The 16,025-nt window shown below is 35.6% G+C and overlaps 1 protein-coding gene across 6 annotated transcripts in view; it reads left to right on the top strand.

Annotated features, from left to right (window-relative positions):
* The window catches only part of CHN1 (chimerin 1), a 191,620-nt gene that overhangs the window by 116,669 nt on the left and 58,926 nt on the right, over positions 1-16,025 (top strand). The window contains exon 1 of one of the 6 annotated variants that reach the window (XM_012439194.3): positions 1,608-1,631. The exons of the other annotated variants lie outside the window; for them this stretch is intronic. Coding sequence (XP_012294617.1) covers positions 1,623-1,631 — 9 coding nt within the window. The 5' untranslated portion in view covers positions 1,608-1,622. Of the gene's footprint in view, positions 1-1,607; positions 1,632-16,025 lie in introns of those variants that run through there. 6 annotated transcript variants of the gene reach the window in all.

Below are 16,025 nucleotides of genomic sequence, written 5' to 3'. Positions count from 1 at the left end.
ATAGTTGTGGTCTTAGCAAGATATTATATATGTGTATGTATATGCACACATTTTGGGAGTTAATCATTCTTGAGTAGGAAGAGGATTTATCTCTATAATCTTTTAAGTAATTGAACGAGGAAGATTTACTTTCCTTGAATTATAAAAGACAATTAATTTTAAAAGACAATTTAAGTTCTTTAGTTGTCATATTTTAATTGCGATATATTTCAGGTCAACATAAAAAGTTTTAACTTCTTGGCATTAAGATTATTTTACTTTTGAAAATTGTCCCCAGCCTCCTCCTTACCCCCAAGAGAAAAGTAAGAGGTTTTCCTGATGTTTTATATTGTGTGACATTTAGTTGGGGGCATCTTACGTATTATAATTGGAACTGTGTTAATTCATTTTTATGTTTTTAAGAATCTTCAATTGCTAAATCAAAGAAATGCAGTAGATTTTGAACTTGGATTTTATCACCAAATAGATCTGTGTGCAAGTTATAATAACTAATTTGTCTGTGCTTTTGATTGTCTTATTTGTAAAATTATAATAATTGTCAAGTTGCTGTGAGGAGTGAGTGTGATAGCTAGTGTAAAATGCTACATTGGCACTTGGCACATGTAGACACTCAATATAAGCTCGGTAGTAATGTTATTATATAGCAGCCATCTTACCTCAAGGCAGCGTCCTCGAATAACTTCCCATTACCTTATTTAGGTACAAAATGAAAATAAGAAAGTTTGTGTCCAGCTCAAATTTTAGTTTTTGGCAGATCTTAACATTGGCATTTTGTGGCTACAGAGAAACCAACATTTAAAATTATAAACTGTAGAAAATGTATAAAAATTGTTTTTTATATATTCATATTTGCTAGGAACCACAAATCTTGTTTGGAAGTAGCCAGAACTTAAAATCCTAAATGCCTGCTGTATTTAATATTGTTCTTTTCATGGTCTACTTCCCATTTTCTCGCTATTGGTTTATTTTCCATCTATGGCATTTTTCAGTAATGCTTGTATTTGAGTATCTAATACTGACATTCTGTTCTTTGCAGATGTGCTAGAACATTCTAAGTCAGCATTTATGAAATGTTTAAAAATGTGTTTAAAAATGTGAGTCTTTCAAAGTTGATTAGCCTAATGGTAACCTTTGCTAATGCAATCTATACATACCTTCCAACACCAATGGACTTTAGCTAAAGACACTTTGCTGTTTAACATTAGGCAAGTCATTTGACTTCACCAGGCCTTGGTTGTCCCCCCATCAAAGTGGAAGTGATATTCACAGAGATAGTAAGCTGAGGTGGATACCTAGAAGACCCTTGTAGCTCCAGGAGTCATGATTCCCTTTGTATTCTAGCAACTTTCTATACTGAATTCCCTGGATTCTTTTGTGCTGGTGGACAGTGATAGCTACTAAGAGTGAAATCGCTGGCACTGGGAAGTCCTTCTCTGTGGCAGTACATAATTAAGAATCATTTTAAAAATTACTCTTTGCTTTAAACCGCATGCATCTTAAATCTAGCTGGCTTAAAATCTACTCACTCAAAAATAGATTTATTTTATTTACAGGTGTCATCCAACAGGACAGGGTTGATGACCTGTTCAACAGCTTGAAACATTGATTCCCTGTCACAATGGATGACATTTGTAAGTAAAGACAATCATGTTTAACTGATTTAAAGTATCTATTGACAAAAGTATGGTTTAATACATATTTAATAGGCTCTTAATAGCTAAAACCCGTCTTGTCCATGAATTCTTTACCTCAAAGGCCAGAAGTGTTGACTTTGCAGGAATTAGCATGCTGTTATGGAAAGATACTAGTGTTAGAATTAAGAGCTATGTTCTAGTTCTACTACAGGAATGAATTTTGTATGTCATTTGGGCAAAATGCTTCACTTTTCTAAGACTGTATTTCCCGAGCTTTATGGGAGGGCTTTGGACTAGGTGGTCTCCAAGATGTGGTTTTTCTGTCCTGTGATCCTTTAAGGAACATAGGTATTGCAGAAGAAAGACAGCATAGTACCAGAAGGAATACCTGATGGGGTCCTGAGAGGTGAGGTCTGTTTTTAGCCTACAACTAATTGTATGACTTTGGGACAATCACCTAACCAGTCTGGACTTCAGTTTCTTCTTATAAGATAAGGCATTTTCTACAAAACATTAATTTCACAGGATTTTAATAAATACTGCAAAAAGGGTTCTGTGCTCAAATAGGTTTGATGAAAATGAAGTTTTTTAAAAAGTCTGATTCTTTCTATAGGCCTTCTCTGTGTTGTTCATGACCTAATACGATTATGGGTCTCTAAGAGTGCACTCATACTTATTTGATCACCCTGCCATTATTAAGAACGTTTTTAATAAATAATGTTTCATGAAACCCACTTTGGGAAATTTTGAGCCAGGTAATCTCTTAAGGTCTTTCTTTGTTTTAACATAGAAAGAGGAGAATTCCAAGTGTTTTTATTTGTTTGTTGTAGTCCTAAAGATGTAAGTTGTGCATGTGAGCTTTTGGGAAAGGCTGGCAGGATAATTTCATGGCCATGAAGGTTTTTACCATGAGGAGTGAATCCTGAAGATTATTACTTGTCCCTAGGATCTGGTAGCCTGTTGTGAGGGAAAAATATCTTTTTCCAAGTGATAGCTATGTCATTTTTCTCATGAACAGTTTAAGTTGCTTCCTCGGCTTGAAATATCAATTGGAAATTTAATAAACATTTTAAAACATTGAAATAGATAAAACTATTTAATCATGAAATTGCAGCATGTTGAGAAACCAGAAACCCTTCTACAATGGCTTAATTTAGCAGTCCAGACTGGCCAAGAGCCCAACTATTATTAGTTACTTCTTTCTATTTGTCTTGGAACTGTATTTGAATAGTTTGATGTTCCAAGTAGTGAATACAGTATGTTTGCTTCGACAGATACTGGACCAATGGCTGAATGCAATAGTTTTTGTGATAATTTTACATTTAATAATATAATTTTAGTTCCCCCAAACCATGCTTTCAAAATGTCTCATATAATTGCTAATAATATAAACTGTCAAACAAATGATATAATTTGCATTTCAGAAGCCATATTGTGAGCCAGAACTCTGAATCTAGGCAGAATGTCCCTACTTTGGGATTTTATTGTCTAAGATCTAAACCTGTCCCATGTGTAAGGATGCCTGAGATCTCAAGGGTGTACAAAATGAATTTTTTAATTTTATGGAACTCTGGCACACTAAATAACCTATATGTGTCTGTGTGTGTATTTTTTTCTTCCCCTCTAAGTTTAGAATGGATGCAATGCTTGACACATTATCATATCTGTCTGTCTATCTGTCTGTCTATCTATCTATCTATTTATTTATTTTTGAGACAGAGTCCCACTCTGTTGCCAGCCTGGAGTACAGTGGCGCAATCTCAGCTTATTGCAATCTCTGCCTCCTGGGTTCAAGCGATTCTCCTGCCTCAGCCTCCTGAGTGGTTGGGATTACAGGCATGTGCCACTACACCCAGCTAATTTTTGTATTTTTAGCAGAGTAGGGGTTCCATCATGTTGGCATGATGGTCTTGATCTCCTGACCTCATGATCCACCCGCCTTGACCTCCCAAAGTGCTGGGATTACAAGTGTGAACCACTGTGCCCAGCCATATTAATTTATTTTTAAGGAATTTCTTTAAGTTTCATTTTTGAAGAATTCTTTTGGGATCATCAGATTGTGTATTGTATCGAAAATCCTTGTGAAATTTTGAGTTGAAATGTAATGGGTCCTTGCCAAAAAACTGCCATAACTACTTGAATTCTTTGGATACCTCCACAAAAGGATAGGAGACTTTGTTCCCTGGAATAGCAAAAGGGGCATGGTCAGTCTGCTTTGTTAATTGACTTAGTCTATCACAAAGCAAGTCTTCTAAATGTTTTTCCTTTGCTTAAAATGTATACATAGGCCGTTATCTGTATCCATGTAATCTCATTGTAGGAGTCAGCAGTAAGGTGATACTTAATCATGAATAAAAGTAACAATACCAGAGGAGTGCGTGACACAAAGAAGTTTGCAGAAAACAGTTGATTTCTTGATTTTGTGCCTCCCCAGTCTTTTGGGACTTTTTTGTCGTTCCTTGTTCATGCTCAAGCTGTGCTCTCCTCTTTTTGTTCTTCTCCCTCTTAGCCCTGCCTTTTAAAATCCACTTCTCACTCTCCCCCAAATTTACATGCCCAAGTCTCCAATGTGGCTTATTCAAGGTTAAGATCAGTTGTTCCGGGGTGAACAGGCTCTTAGAGATTGCCAGTTGTGCCCAGGGTCACTGATTTGCATTAAAAAGCCAGTTTAGTAATTTAGGAGGAAGACTACAACTTCTGCACAGAACTTCTCATAGTGCGTGTATCCTCTATAAACAGTCTCTGTCAGAAATCAAGTAAAGTTTAAAAAAAAAAAAAAAAAGCCTACAGGGTCAGTATATATTGGTCTGTGTGGTCTTGAGCAAGTCCTTAACCTCCCTAAGTCTCAAGTTGCCCCATTCTCTAAAATGGGGATTATAGATACCATTATTACACTGTTGGGCAGCAGCATTGCAAAGAATATATAATGTGGCCTTCCTAGTAAATGTAAAGCATTGCATGAAGAATTATTGCTTTCTGGGATCAGAGCAGTCCCCAACCAGGTGCCCATTCCTGGGTCTTAGTACTTTCCCCCAGCTTTTGCTAGGAACAGCATGTTCAGATTTCTCTTAAAGATCCATCTTTTGAGTGTTTGAACTGCCCTTTAAGTTCACAAGATTGTTATCATATCTTAGGAGCAAAGGGCTCCTAATTGCTTTATCAAGGAAAGCAGAGTTTCTCTTTTAATCATATGGTGATAGCTCTATTTCTAATCAGGAAACATATGCCTTTGTCCAATAATTCTCTAATGACTATTAAGACCAAAATATATTATTTTCCTGTGGTATTTGCATTTTAGTATAGACCAGTATTTTAACTCTCCTTTCCCCGAATGTAAGACAAGTCAAGCTTTCTGCTTCTATGCCTGTCAGTGAACTTTTATTAAACCTGCTCTCCATGTTGAGCCTATTACGATCTTTCAGATTTTCTGTAAGTCTGTTTTCTTGACTCGAGCTGGGCAAACCCTCTCCTCCTTTGCCTTTAATATCTTTACTTTTCATTTTCTAGTCTTTCTTGAGCCATCTATACAAACAATTTCTTCTTGATATTCAGAAGTTATGTTGGACCCTTTTTTGTTTGAGACAGGGTCTCACTTTATCACCCAAACTGGAGTGTGGTGGTGGTGCAAGCATGGCTCACTGCAGCCTTAACCTCCTGGGCTCAAGTGATCTTCCTGCCTTAGCCTCCCAAATAACTGGGACTCAGGCTGTGCACCATGATACCTGGCTAATTTTTGTGTTTTTTATAGAGACGAGGTTTGTCCACGTTGCCCAAGCTGGTCTCAAACTCTTGAGCTCAAGTAATCTACCCACCTCAGCCTCCCCAAGTGCTGGGATTACAGATGTGAGTCACAGCGCCCGGCCTTATGTCGGAATTTAAACAAGTTAAGAGCAAGGCAGGAAAATTATCACCATTTCTTCTTCAGTTTCCTGAACTAACTTACCTCCTATCAAAATTAGTTGCACTTAATTCAACATTTATTGTATGCCTCCTATTTGCAAGGAAACAGGCTAGGCTCTGGAAGAAATAAAAGATGTTTAAGATTTAAGTCCTGTCTCAAAGAACTTAAATTTTAATGTTTCATTATTTCTACCTATTTAATAACAGGCATCTTGAAAGCAGAAGACAAGCTGCCTTTATTATCTGTATATTATCACAGGCATTAAATAAATATTAAGTTGGACTCACTTTGATTTGAGTTTGCCGTTATCATAGCCCAGCAGACCACAGAAGACACTTCTGTAGAAAAGAAAACTGATTTTTCAGAATCATGAATAAAAAATTAACAAGATTCTGGCATTCTACCCCAGTTTCAAGGCTTTTGTCCTCCAGTATTGTTTCATTTGTGATTCGACACCTTAAGTTTTATATGAACAGTTGTTGACTGACTAAATAAAGGACTTTTAAAAAATGAGTTCAGCCAAATCCAAGGCCCTAATAGAAATCAGTCCTGAGATGGAGAAAGAAAAACACAGTCATTGAGTTTGATTTGCTACTATATATTTTTCCCTTAAAGAATTCAGAATCCTTAGAATGTCCTTGGGAGGTAGGGAGGGTCATTCTTCATTCTATGATTAAAGCATCTGAAGTAGAAAACAGTTGTCTTTTGTGACATGAAATAGTTTGTGAGGGTGGTGGCTAGATGCTTCTCTTTAGGGACATGTTCAAAGCAGCCAAGATGCTAAGTGGCCAAGCTCATGGCCGTCAGTTGTGTATTGGGACCATCTACACCTTACCAGAGAATTCCATGCTGTAATGATTAAAGAAAACTCAAATGAGGCCCAGGAAATTATTTGTGTGAATCTCATCCATCCTTTCGTCTTATCACTCACAGAAGAAATGAGTAATTGAAGGCCATTAAGGAAAACCAGATGGAAACAGGAAAATGGAAGATAAACATCAGTTCCCCAGTTCCAAAGAACCAGGCCAACAGAAGACCAAATTGTAATGTTCCAAGCCAGCTGCAGTTTTGGAAGGTTTCTGTATCTGGGCCAACTAAACAAATAAAATCACTTAAATTACTGAATTTGGGGGTTAGGAAAGAAAGCTATTAGAAATTCTTTCACAACTGCTACTTCAAAGTCTTTATTTTGGTGGGGAAATAATCATTGTTGCAAAATCTTCATCCATCTAACTTTTCAAAACAGGAATCAACTCTGGTAGCTTATAGAAGAGTAACACTATTTGGGGTACAAAGCAAGATGAGGCTATCAAGCAGTTGCTCTGGTCTTGGCCACGTTGCTCACACACTATCTTTGTGGGCAGTTCTAAAAGAATCTGCTTTCCAGTTGTAAATCCTTATATTAGGGCACATGCCCAGTGCTCTGGATCTCTAATTATCATCTTATGGTTTTTGCTCCATCATATTTTCCTTTTTTATCTGGAATCATTTCTCCTTTCTCTTAGTATTTCTACCTCTCAGAGACTGGAAATCAATAGCCATGCCTCTAAACCTTTACTTATGAAAACAATTATTTGTATATAGCCTCATAAATTAGTCCCTAACTCTTTAGGGGCCTCTTTCAAGTTACTACAACTGGTTAAAAATGCTTAAACAAAGATATTATATTGCAATAACTGGATTCTTTCAACAGGAAATTATAGGCAGCTATGATGGCTACTAATCTTATCCTTGTCTTTATGTCCCTTTTAAAGTATGCTGCATTATTTTCACTGTGGTTTGTCGGTAACTTGAAGGAGTCAGCCCTATTATCCTCCATTTTGTTAGCTTCTAACACCATTCAGTGAAAATTCACTAAATGGTGTAGGTTTGTTGATGGCTTCATTTACATTCTTAGATTTTACATCTCATCCAGTCTAAACATTTTCCATGATAATATCTACATTACTTTATCTTGTACTTTTTTACTAACAATGTTTAATAAAAGGTCATCTTTACTGTAAAATTTCCCTCCGAGAACAGGGGCTTTTATGCAAGCTGCAGATTGTTTGGCACCTTCTTAAGAGATTTACACCCCTCTTCCTTTCACCCACTCAACAGGAAGGGATCTCTGTTCTAGGTATAGTTTGCTTATTAACTTCAGAATGGCTTTGGGCTGCTGCCTAAGTTCATAGTGAGAAAAAAGCTTAGTCCTCGTTCCTTGAGAAAGTTCTATTTTTCTTTATAATATGGAAACTACAAATGAGCCTGTATCTCCATGTTTCCAAGAATTCTTAGAAAGTTAACTTTTTAAGGTTAATTTATATATAGTAAAATGTGCAAAGCTCTGTGTACAGTTTGATGAGTTTTAACAACTGTATGCATCTGTATAACCAACCCTACAACCAATATATAGAAACTCCAGAAGTTTTCTGATGCCCTCTGTAGAAAATCTTACCCCTACTCCTGTTCCCAGGACTTCTATTAGGACAAGAAAAATTTTAAATTGTTGACATAACAGGTGACATCCTATTTTTAGTTTCTTATATTTGAAGTACTCCTTTCTTTGTTTTCAATCTTTTTTATTTATTATAAGCATATCATCTAATTATCTTTAAATATCTACCTTTCTTAACTCCAATTTTGAAATATAAAATTTCTCAGGTTATTTTTCTTAGGTAAATATGAGCAACAAAGGAATTAGAGGTGTATAGTAGGCATTACAAGGCAGTATAACTTGTTGAAGGTTTTAGTTGTATCATTTGGCAGTCTTCACCTTTTTTTTTTTTTTTTTTTTTTTTTTTTTTGAAGAGTCTCACTCTCGTCACCAGGCTGAAGTGCAGTGGCACGATCTCAGCTCACTGCAGCCTTCACCTCCTGGGTTCAAGCAATTCTCCTGCGTCAGCCTCCTGAGTGGCTGGGTACAGGCACGTGCCACCATGCCCAGCTAATTTTTTGTATTTTTTCCAAGTATTAAAGAAATACAAGTTCTTTAGTAAAAAAATTTGAAAGACATGAAAAAAAAGAAGAGGCTTACTCATAGCTCCACCATTCGAAGACAACTTTATGTTAACATTTTAATGAGTTTCCTTTTAGTCTTTCTTCCCATGCATAGATTATTGTAAACTTTTATATAGTTTTTGTTTGTTTTTGTTTTTTGAGACAGAGTCTCTGTTGGCAGGCTGGAGTGCAGTGGTGCGATCTCAGCTCACTGCAACCTCCACCTCCTGGGTTCAAGTGATCCTCCTGCCTCAGCCTCCCAAGTAGCTAGGATTACAGGCATGTACCACCACACCCAGCTAATTTTGTATTTTTAGTAGAGATGGGGTTTCTCCATGTTGGTCAGGCTGGTGTTGAACCCCTGACCTAAGATTATCTGCCTGCCTTGGCCTCCCAAAGGGTTTACAGGCATGAGCCACCACGACCAGACCTTTGGCATGATCTCAGGTCACTGCAACCTCTACCTCCCGGGTTCAAGTGATTCTCATGCCTCAGCCTCCCAAGTAGCTGGGACTACAGGCCTGCACCACCACGCCCAGCTTATTTTTTGTATTTTTAGTAGAGATGGAGTTTCATCACATTTCCCAGGCTGGTCTCGAACTCCTGAGTTCAAATGATCCACCAGCCTTGACCTCCCAAAGTGCTAGGATTACAGGCGTGAGCCACTGAGCCCAGCCCTTAAGTAATCTTAAAAAAAAAAAAAAAAGAAGTAAAAAAGTGTTGGGTTAGTTCTGGTTAGGATTAGGCCTTAGTCATTTTAACAGTCTTTGTAAGTTTAGAATTTTGTTTACTCTTGCAAAATGGCATTTTCATTTGTTTCCAGAATATTTAATGCTCTAAATGTCAGCATTTATTTAAAAATAAGGATAACTAATAAAAATTTAAATTTATAAATTAATTTCCTTTGGGGATAATTAAAAACATGCTCAAATTGTTTTTCTTAGAACAGTCTGTATCTTCAAAATTATAAAACTTCTACATGAGAGAAACATTTTTCTGAATTTGCTGAATATAGAAAGTTTGTACATTAGCTTCATATGTAACCATAGTTAAGCTTGTCTCCATTTTAGAGTTGTCCAGTTCTAAATTAACAAAGTATTTTGAGAGGAAAGGATTTCCATAGTCTCCATCTGCAGTGTGCACAGAGGGGCTTAGCTGAAATAGTTACTTAAACCAGAACTATTTTGCTATCTTGTGGCTGTAACATTCTAATTACCACGTATTTCAATGTGAATAATGAATTCCCTTTGTCCCCTTACAGATAAAGCCCCCCAAACTGCCTTTCCCCAACTAATGAATATGAAAATGCCTTTGTTTGGAAGCAGTGTTACTGCAAGATGATGGGTTTTTTCTGTTTTACTTTTAAAAATTATATTGACATTGATTATAAATGTTTTTAATATCACATTGCTTTTGATTTCACACAAAAATATTTTAAACTTTTAAGCTAATTTATTTTTCTTTAGAACAAGGTACTTAAATAGTAATGGATCTTTCACATTTGATCTGGTATTAAAAAGAATTTCTGTAATCCTGTATGCCAAATGTTTGGTCATAGCTTGGAGTGATCCACATTATCTGGTTGTTTTCCTGCTATTCTTTTCCTCCCTTAATTTCTTAACTTTTTGAGATTTGTTTTCATAAAGATCTACCTTTACTCTTTAAATAGAAATACTTCAAAAGGAGCTTTGATTATTAGGTGTTATGTCCTATTTATCCAGCAATTCCCTCACACACAGAAAAACAACCAACTTTTTAATGGGGCATCTACTCCATCCTACTGTGTCACTTTAACTAATGATTTTTGCTTTAAGCATATCTTAATAACCTGTTTGGGCCTCAGTAGTAAAATGAAGGACTCAGCTTCATAGATGACCACAAGGTCCCTTCTAGCTGCCATAATTTTCTACCCATGTGGTTTCTTTTGTTAATCCTTAAGAGGTTTTTCCAGTTGAAGATTCTGTACTTCTGAGAACTTATTCCAAGTGGTAGAATAGGCTGAACACATACAGGTTTAAGTATAGACATGGCTAATTAAATCTACTACTGATGGGGATTATAAATCTTTGAGGCAATCAAACCATTCCCTTTGGCCTTAGGAAATTGAAAGTCTCTTCTAACTCCCTGCTGTACATTTCTAAGGATTGTAAAGCTTAGAATTATAACAGAAATAACTAACATTTATCAAGCATGGTGTATTGGAAGTTGTGTGAAGTACTTTACCAAGTTATCTCCTTTAATCTTTAATGCAATCTTTTAGGGATAGGAATTAACATGGATATCTTTGGGGGTGATAGATTTATGGGGAGTTATCAAGATATTCTAGGGGGTTGTCTTAATACAGTGCATCCTCTGTTTTCGAGAATGAAATCATACAGGACAACTAGACCCTTCTACACAATGCCCCTTAGTATCACTGTAGAAACTTTAATGTTGGACTGAATAAAGACTAAGTAGATCTTTCGAGTAGTTAGGTTACCAAAAGGGAGAAGTTAGTACCTCTAGAGCTGCCCAAAGGAAGTTGAAGCATGCTTCAGATGGGCCCTTGACCCATTAAAGAATGTCACTCTAGAATTGCATCTCTTATGTTGCGTTTTTTAAAATAAACACTTACCATATGTTGAAAGAACGAAGATGCCAGTTCATTGAACAAGAAAACCTATGATAGGGAATTTTTAATATGGAAAAATAAAATATCCTTTCTTGTAGTGTAGCTTAGTTCTTAGTTGCTTATGTTAAATGCTGTCCTCCCTTCATTAAGTATCACACAGATGTACAAATTCAAATAGTTTTCTTCCTTTCATAGGAGCAACAATAATAAATAAGAAAGGATTTAGACTTAGTGGTTGTGTAAATTACACGTAAGTGTGCACTAATTCAACAAGTGAATTTTATTTTATTTTTATTTACTTATTTAGAGACAGGGTCTTCATCTGTCAATCAATTCAGGCTGGACTACAGTCATGTGATCATGGCTCACTCTAGCCTTAAGAACTCCTGGGCTAAAGTGATCCTCCCACCTGAGCCTCTGAAGTACTGGTACTACAGGCATGCACCACCAGGCCTAGCTAATTTTTTTGTAGAGATGGAGTTTTGCCATATTGCCGAGGCTGGTCTTGAACTTCTGGGCTCAAGCAGTCTGCCTGCCTTAGCCCACCAAAGTGCTGGGATTACAGGCGTGAGCCACTGGGCCCAGCCAGAACATGTGAATTTTAAATATCAGTCAGTATACTTAGCAGGATGAGATATAGGTAAATTTTTAAATTTTTAAAATAATTGAGCCATATTAAATGATTAACCTAATTTATTTGCATATGAATGAAATCAGATAACTAAGATTTATAGTATAATCAGGCATATTGCATTTATTACATTTTAGATAAGTCAGCACACTTTTACATTTTCAACGGTTGACTTAAATTCAGTTTGATAGTTTTAGCTTTTCATCATTTCAGTCTTCAAAGTGATTATTAGCATTTCATTGTCAAAGTTGAAGCATACCTAACTCTTTGAAACTGACAAAAGACCTCTGAGTTGACAGTCACCATCCAAATAAACAAGATTTTTAAGATAAAATGCTTTCCAAATAAATACTCTGGAGTCTATATGTAACACTTACTGTAGAGAGTTTATTATTTGGAAGTTTAAAAAAAGGAAAAGAAAACAGAAGCAAGCAAAACCCTTCTTAGGTCTTTAATACCATTTGACACTTTTATCATATTCTTCTCTGACGAAGAGAAATCAATAACACTGAAGGATTAGCATTTCATAACTATAAAATAAAAAAATTAAAGATGTTCTTATTGATAGTACTTATGAGAAATAATGAAGTAGAATAAAACTTTTAAGTTTGAGGCAAGTTCTGAAACATGCAGTGATAAATCATTTTTTATTAAAGTGCTAAATCAGATCAATGTTCTCACCAATGAAGCTTTCTATAAAATTGAGATATCAGCAGAAATTTTGATTCAGTATAATCAACATGGAGCCTAAACATCTATATTAATATATTTATTTCTCTATGTACACATCTATATCACATATATGATTCTGTTGCTCAGTAAAGTTACAACTAATAGATTAGATATGTGGTTCTGAAGCTTTTTGGAGTCAGGACCCCTTTACACTTAAAACATTCCTGAAGACTTTAAAGAGCTTTTGTTTATGTGGGTTATATCTATTGATATTTACTATATTGGAAATTAAAATAGATTTTATAAAATATCTTTAAGAAATGATAAAAATTACATATTAACAATATTATTAAATAACCAATTTTTGAAACAAAAAATTTAGAAGAGTGGCAGTGTTTTACATTTCTATGAATCTCTTCAATGTATGGCTTAATTTTAAGGAAACAAAACTGGGTTCTCGTAAATGCTTCTGTGTTCAGTCTGTGGTGATAGGTTGTTTTGGTTGAACTATATGAAGAAAATCTGGCCACACATAAACATGCAGTTGGAAAAGAGAGGAGTATTTTAGTAGCCTTTTTATTCTTTGTTGATACCACCAAAACTGGACAAGTGGTAATTTCTTAACAGTTACTTGCAATGTGGAATCTGAAACCCTATTAATAGCCATTTTTTTCTCAGTTACACTGAAACCCATTGGTCTGTTGAACTTTGAATGGATCTTTCAACTGTGAATGATTTTGAAACACCATGCTTTGGTCACTTGGAAAAAACTGGTTCACTGAGTTATGTAGGTCTTCCAAATGTTGACACATTTTTTACAGTATCAAAAGGTCACATTTGTTAATATCATCATTGATCTTATCAGAAGACTCATTAAAGTAGTAGGAAGCTGTCAAGTTTAGGGTGGCAGATACAGATTTTACCTGAAAAAATTAGAATTTTTTCTAATTTTGATTTTAAATGATAAAATTTTAATTTTATCATTGACTGTCAGTTGTTTTCCCTGAGATAGCCAAAGCACTTCATTCATTTTATAGAAATGCTGAACACCCAAGTCTGAACAACCAAAATTTCTTTTACTCATTCTTTCAAGTAAAAAATGATAATGCTAGAAAGGCACTAGCTCAGCTTACTACTAAAGCAGAGAATACTTTTCCTCAAGACAACCAGCTCTGAAGGGACCCCAGAAGTAACTTTTACGTCATGTGATGTGAACCTAACTTTCTCTTTTGGAGAGGTTTTCAAATATGGATGTATGAAACTCTAAGTTTAATGTAAGCTACAGCAGAAGAGACAATTAAAACAAACAAAAAGCATACAATAACTAATTTAATATGGTGTTTTTCATTAAAAACAGTATCATGGCCAGTGCAGTGGCTTACCGCTGTAATACCAGCACTTTGGGAGGCCAAGGCAGGCGGGCCATCTCAGTTCAGGAGATCGGACCATCCTGGCCAACATGGTGAAACCCCCATCTCTACTAAAAATACAAAAATTACCTGGGCATGGTGACACGTGCCTGTAGTCCCAGCTACTCAGGAGGCTGAGGCAGGAGAATTGCTTGAACCCAGGAGATGGAGATTGCAGTGAGCCGAGATGGTGCTACTGCACCTCAGCCTGGGCAACAGAGAGAGACTCTTGTCTCAAAACAAAAACAAAAACAAAAAACAGTATCAGTATCATTGGTATAACAAAATGTATTGAATTCTATACCTGGTATCTCAAAGACCCTGAAAAATGAAACCAACAAAGAAACATTATTTAGCTGATGACATGGTTTAATATTTTGACAGCAAAAACATAACAAAAGCATATGCTTTAAAACCTTTCTACAGCTGATCCTGCAGGAGGAGATATTTTAGGCAAGTTTTCTTTTTAAACAATATACTTCTTATTTTAATGTCTTTATTATTAAGACATGCATTTAAAAATAATGAAAATAACTTCATTTTGCAATTTTATAGCAAGTTATGGGTTTGAATTCATAGAAGAAAAAATGATCAGATGTTAGGCTTACTAGTGGTGGATACTGCCTACATTTCCTTTTCCTTCTAATATTTTCTTGAAATTTATTGCAGAGGGTTTTTATTTATCCAAAAATTTTCATGGCACTTTATGTTATTCCTCCAATAATAGTTGTTTTGGTCCTGCAGATTAGTTTAAACCACAATGATTCAACATTCTGTGGAATAGAAAGCTACAGTTCATGAATCCTAAGCATCCTTCTTATTTCAGGTGGCACATGTTCTCTCAGCACAACAAATGTTTTCAATTCAATGTCTCCTTTAGTCAGCTGTGTTGCTAAGATACCTATGTTATCAAAATTTTCTAACATGTTTTTAGTTCATATTCTGCATATATTTTGATTGTCAAATGAAGAAACAATATTTAAAATGCCATTCTTCTTAGCACCTCTGACTTGCCATTACTTTTTGAATAACCTAGATAAAAGACAAAACATTTATACATTTCTTTGCATTAAATCTATTCTGACAATATAAGGGCAGGAGACTGAAATCATTCACATAGGTACTCGTCTGTGAGTCTGAAGAATTCAGTGAGGCTTACAAGTGTGCCATGAACTTTGCTCATTCTTTCAACATTTACTTAGCATCTACTTTGCCCCAAGCCTTGTGTTAGGCTATAAGCCTGATGCTAATGATGATAACAATATAACATCAGCATCACCACATAGTCTTTGAGAGTTTTGAGAGCTCTCTGCATGCTGGGTACTGCTCTCTCCTCCCACAGGCTTTCTGACACTCTCACAGGTAACTTCTACACCTCTCCATCCCAGATTTCTCACTCTTTCCAATATGGATGTGCTTTCAAAGCCCTCTAAAGTCCAAACTGCAGAGTAGTTTGTGATCATCTCATACAGTCCTTTTACCCGAAATAATACAGACAAGGAGTATATGTATGCTTCAATATGCAATACATCCTACCTACATTATCTCATCTCATCCTCCCAGTCCTCATGAAGTATAGGTACTATCTTCATTCCAGTTTTACAAACAAAGAAATGGGGACTTAAGATCCCATAACTGGTAAATGGAGCTAAGATTCTTTTACAGATAGTCTTTACTCAAGAGCTAAGCCAAGCTTTTAACCGCTTAACTGTAGATAACACTGAATTTTAAAAATTTAAAATTTTTAAATTTAAAACAATTTATTTTTTTAATGCTTTATGGAAGGAGTGATTAGGCAGATTGAGGAGGAGAGTTTATAAGCTGCAGCTCGTTGTCTATATTATTTCTGATAAAAGGATCATATCACATGGTCACAAACTACCGTGTGGTTTGAACTTTAGAGGGCTTTGGAAGCACATCCATATTGGAAAGAGTGAGAAATCTGGGATGGAGAGATGTGTAGAAGTCACCTGTGAGAGTGTCAGAAAGCCTGTGGGAGGAGGGAGCAGTTTCAAAGGAGGGCATGGTCATAGATATCATGGATAAATTCAACTTTTGCTAGAAAATGTGATTATGGGACTAAAATAGCATGGAATAATACATTATTCATGCAGAACTTATCTCAATTATAATTTATTTATTAAATATATATTTGTTTAATATTTTGTCTTTGTAAAATAGTATAGCA

Source organism: Aotus nancymaae, unplaced genomic scaffold (genome assembly GCF_030222135.1).
Source record: "Aotus nancymaae isolate 86718 unplaced genomic scaffold, 86718_ANA_hifiasm-v0.15.2.pri h1tg000008l, whole genome shotgun sequence".
NCBI lineage: Eukaryota > Metazoa > Chordata > Mammalia > Primates > Aotidae > Aotus > Aotus nancymaae.
Note: the sequence above shows the minus strand (reverse complement) of the source record. Positions and strands in the feature narration are given on the sequence as shown.